The sequence below is a fragment of the Cyprinodon variegatus genome, unplaced genomic scaffold (assembly GCF_000732505.1).
Source record: "Cyprinodon variegatus isolate N-32 unplaced genomic scaffold, C_variegatus-1.0 Scaffold133, whole genome shotgun sequence".
Lineage (NCBI taxonomy): Eukaryota > Metazoa > Chordata > Actinopteri > Cyprinodontiformes > Cyprinodontidae > Cyprinodon > Cyprinodon variegatus.
The window spans coordinates 546,330-551,434 of NW_015150586.1; the positions used below are offsets into that span (position 1 = coordinate 546,330).

General features: G+C 41.9%; 1 protein-coding gene across 1 annotated transcript in view; it reads right to left on the reverse strand.

Moving 5' to 3' along the window:
- Positions 1–5,105, reverse strand: part of kiaa1109 (KIAA1109 ortholog) — a 91,287-nt gene that overhangs the window by 57,856 nt on the left and 28,326 nt on the right. Inside the window, exons 27-28 of the mRNA XM_015376323.1 lie at positions 4,659–4,899; positions 3,240–3,731 (exon numbers count right to left, since the gene is read on the reverse strand). Of these exons, the coding sequence (XP_015231809.1) occupies positions 3,240–3,731; positions 4,659–4,899 (733 nt within the window). The remainder of the gene's footprint in view (positions 1–3,239; positions 3,732–4,658; positions 4,900–5,105) is intronic.

Below are 5,105 nucleotides of genomic sequence, written 5' to 3' on the forward strand. Positions count from 1 at the left end.
ATATATATCAATAATATAAATTATTATAAAAATCAGTATTTCAGCTCAGCAGTAAAGGAGCAGGAATTTAGTTTTGTTTTGTATGTAATTTGGAGGATTTTTTTTTTCCTCTCATCAGAATAAATGGGGATCCCGTAACGTCCCAATTAGACACATCCTAGTCCCTCACTACTAACCAGGACAACGCAGAGGGGATCTGGTTACATGTGTTACATCAGACCGCTCATATGAGTGTTGATTGTGCGTCTGGCTTTTTGGCAGAACTGCGCCTTGTTTTCATGCTTCTGAACAGAACCCAGCTTTAACGCAGCTCCGAAGCGTTCAGAAATCAATGTGAAAACAATTTGGGGGAACAGAAGAATGACGCGGAGGCTGCAGAGCTGGAGAGGAATCCAATTTGAGAGACGTTCTGGCGGTAAGTGGCTGCTGGCGGATCGAGCTTCCGTCTGTGCATTTAGGAGAGAGTCTAAGCAATAAATTAAAGCTGCAACATGTTCAGCCTCAGGGAAAGTTTCACAATGAAATTCATGACTTTTTGGTATTAAACCAGAGTGTCATAACACTGTTAATGTATTCCAGCACATCGCTCCATCACAGCCTTTTTATAATAATTGCAGACGAGTCGCATTCAGTCCTGCTTCACCTGCTCTGGACTCTTTACTTCACAAACAAACGTTTTTCATCCTGTTTCTACAACAAAATCATTTATATTGTATTAAAAAATAGAAGGAATGTATAAAATGTGATCTATGTAGAGGTGTTTAAATCAAAATTAAACAAATAAGTACAGTTACTAACAATTAATAACATTAACAAATAAATAACAGCCACATGAAATAAAACTTATATATATATATATATATACACATATACACACATACATATATATACACACACATACATATACATATATATATATTTAAATAGAAGAATATTAAATAAAAGACACTATGTATTAAAAATAAGGAAAAACAGGTTTAAATAATAGTCAGAAAGAAATAAGTCATCTTTACTAAATAAATGAAAATTCAAACATATTCTGAAACAAATTAATTTAGAAAAAATAAATGATCTTGAGAAAGAAAAAAATACTACAATAAAAAATTAAGTTATTCCTAGAATATGTTTTTTTTTTATTTCATGGGGATATTTACTACTTTGAGGGAATATTTATTAATAATCTATTTTACAGCATTTATTTAAAGGTGAGAGCTACAGGTTACTTTATGCATCAGAAAATTATTTACTTATTTTTTCCCATCGTATAACAGAAGTGCACCGCAGCATTTTTGGTCTCAGCCAGTTATGTTGTTAATCTTTGTATGTTATTAATTTCTTTTTTAATGATTTTTTATTAATGTGTCTTCCAGAGGGAGACCCTATCTGTATATCCTGTGAAATGTGGATGTCTAGCTAGACAATGCAATGGAATAAACGGATAGCTGGAAAATAACAAAAATAGAATTGAAAAAAGAAAGGAAGATGTTGGGGCAGCAGGTTAAGATTTCAATTCCAACAGCGTCTGTTTTTTCTCACAGTTCAGAACAAACAGGAAACCATTTCTATCAGCAGTTTAGAAGCTCCTTAATGATCCTAAATGACTCGATTTTACTCTGCATCTCATGTATGGATGATATGGAGTCATCCCAATCCCCCCGTAGGAAAAATTAAGATGATGGAAGTCAATTAAAACCTTGCAATTACATCTGGTATGGCTATTTAACATGAAGCTTTAGGTACAGAGATGGATTCATTCCAGCCTCATTTCTGCTCCTTTTCTTAAAAAGTCATTAAGTTTAACTTCTTATATCAAATTACCGACACGTTTCACCAGATAAATCAGCTGTTATTGTTACCTTCCTTCTTCTAGCTGCTGGGTTTGATGCTATATTACTTTAATTTCTAATCACCACACTAAATGAAATATTCTGCAGCAGGAACTTTGCAGCCTTTTTCTGTTAAACATGTTTTTATAACCTCCATCAATATTTGAAGATCTACTGGGGAGAAAATTAGACATTTGAAAAACTGCTCTCTCATCAGAAAAGAGGAATCCTACTGAACCGGGCTCCAGATGTGAACAGATGAACACTGTTCATCTCCTGGATCCATGTTTGGTTTATTCTTGGTTCTTCTGAGATAATAAATAAATAAAAAATACCAGTGTTATTTTTCTATTTCTCCCATTTGAGAAAAGGAAATGCAAATCGTTGCAATAATTAAAAATCAACTTTCTTCCGCATGTCCAGAACTCCCAAACGCCTCCTCCAGCTCTACTGGGGGAAGCCAGAAGCGCTTCAAGGACAGCTCAGGGACACTGTCCCTCCAGGGTTTTCTGGGTCATCCCTCAGAGGGAGGCGTCCAGGCAACATCCATCAAAGATGTCTGATCCTCCTCTCAATGTGGAGGATAACTCCGCTCCTGAGCCCCATCTCTAAGGGAGAGCCCAGCCTCCCTGCAGAGGAAGCTCATTTCAGGTGCTGCAATCCAGAATCTCCTTCTTGGGGTCATAAAATACTGAATAAGTCTTTAATTAAACCATTAAAATAAGTTTTTGGTTTTAGAGTTTTCCTTTTTAAAATTAACTTTTAATCAAAAGAAAATAATTATTTGGTTTTTTTTTTCTGGTTTTATTGTGAAACAAAAAAATAAATAAATAAAAACGAGGAATGAAGCAAACATGGCCGATCTGAGCCTGCAGCCTGGCGGTCGTGGCTGGAAGTGACGGACCATCGACCTCTGAGGTTCAGGCTCTCAGAATCAGACAGCTGCAGCTCACCGTGTTAAAAACCAGACAGAATCACTCATTTCACTCCTGGGAGCTTCAGGCTGGTTGGAAAGGAGAAGGTTGTTTACTGGTTGTTGGAAGGAGTCTGCAGGATGGTTGGATAATGGATGGTTGGATGGATAATGGGCAGGTGGATGATAGATGGACAGACGGACTGATGGATTGATGCTTGCTGTGGGAGGAGTAAACTTTAACGTGTTTCCAGGGGTTCATCTTCCTTCTTAAATTCAGCTGAGGATCCTTCCTCTCTTATCTAATCTAATCTATTCTAATCTAATCTCCGTCTCTCTGATTTCTCATCTAAGGCTTCATGGTGAAATGTGGCGAGGTCAGAACGCTCCAGACAGATCAGTAAAGCTTGGGCGCCTCTCTGATGTTCCTGTAAACGTTCTGAACCTTCCAGTGTTTGATCTCAGACATAAACTCCTGCAGAACATTCAACATCACTGACCTGTAGTTCTCCATGTGATACGGAGGCTGCTGCGGCGGCTGCCTCCTCTTCTTCTTACGGCCTGGGTACGTCCCTGGACCCTCGTCGGCGCTGCTGATTGGCTCAAAGTCTTCTGTGGCCGAGTAGTATGCCTCGCTCTCGGCCACAGACATGCTGGAGTCGGCGGAGCGGTACTGATGGAAGGAGTTGGAGTCTGCAGACGGCGTGAAGGGAAAGGAGCCGTAGCTTCGGCGCTGGCGAGGGGAGTCCAGGACGTTCTCGTCGCTGCGGGAAACCTCGCTGCTGAACTGGACGCCGCCGACGCCACCGGAGAGCACTGGGGGCGGCTTGTCAGCGAAGACGGCAGCAGAGAGGCTCTTAGTGCTGCCCAGCCGGCCGGAGTGGACGGACGACTGCCGCTTGAGGGGAGAGCAGAGAGGCGATCGTACAGAGACACGATCCTGGGAGCTGTTGGGGGAGACGGGGGAGATCTCCGGGACGTCCCCCAAAGCGCTGCAAGCAGAAACACAGCAGGTCAGAGAGCTGGGAGCAGATCATCACACTCAGAGAGAAACATCCACCTCAGATCCATCAGCCTGGCTTCAGCTCCTCTAAACGTTTCCGTCACTCAGGGTTCCCTCACTTCAAATTTAATGAGCGTTTAAGGACTTCCATTAAATTCAAGGACCAGCATTGACTTTGAAGCCATAAATCTGAAAAATTGGCCCAATATTACTGAAAGCAATGACATTTTTTTATTATAAAAATGGTTTGAAAAATTGGTTAAAATTTTGCCAACATTTTAAGTTAACCTCAGATTGTTTCCCAAATGATATTTGTTGCAATATAAATTTTTTCCTTTCTGAAACCGATACCGACTCGCAGGCATTTAGCTAGCAATGTGTGCAGGCGTACATTGTTTACCCTGTTTTTGGGACGTACAGCTTTGGTACGTCCTAATTTCCCCCCCCCAGAAACCTCACTCAAATGTTCAGAATGTAAGAATTTCAGAAGCCGCCACCAACAGTAGGCAACCGGACCTGTGGTGGCTGCTGCTGGGGATACACAGTGACAGAGCACTGTCGGTATGTGGGGGTCTGAGCAGCAAACTTATTAGCTTTAGGTATAGATAATTATTTTTCCTTGCTGACCAGACTTTTCCTTTAAGGCTCCCTGGAAACCCTGATGATGATTTCCATTAAATGCCAGAATTCACTCAGTTGATGATGTCATGGCTAGAAGGTCATTTAAACTGGAAGCTCTACTGGGAGGCACGGCAGTGGCAGAATAATGCTGTGCAGGTGATTTAATAGAGCAGGGACAGTTCTACTTGACAGAATAGAGGACATGATGATGAAAGGTTATGGAGGTAAAAGCCTTGAGACAAACTGCTGAATCCTGAGGAGACGAATGATTCCCTCTCATCACTTGGTCACTCACTCTGTGTGGTTCCTGCTGCAGACGGGGAGGGCGCGCTCCTCGGTGCTCGGTGAGGGGGAGTCTCTCCCTGCAGCCAGCAGAGGCAGGGCGGCGCTGGACGAGCTGTTTTCCTCTGAGGAAGAGGCGGAGCTGTGGGAGCGCTGAGGAACCTGAAGGCTGAGGTGTTGCTGACCACGCCTCTCTGGAAGCTCGGGGGGCAGGTTGGGGGAGTGTGTGTCTCTTTTAATCCCAACAACCTTACCTAAAATAAAGAAGCAAAAAAACAAAAAAAACAAAAACACAAGATGAAACTCAGGGTCTACTGTTATCCTGAGCTATCTCTATAGTTATGCTGCTATAGGCTTAGACTGCTGGAGGACATAGGGACCCCTTTTTCATATTTCTACCTCATTCTATCTCTATTCTCCCACTCTGCAGAATCTGTTAGTTCAATCTCTAACGTTCCGC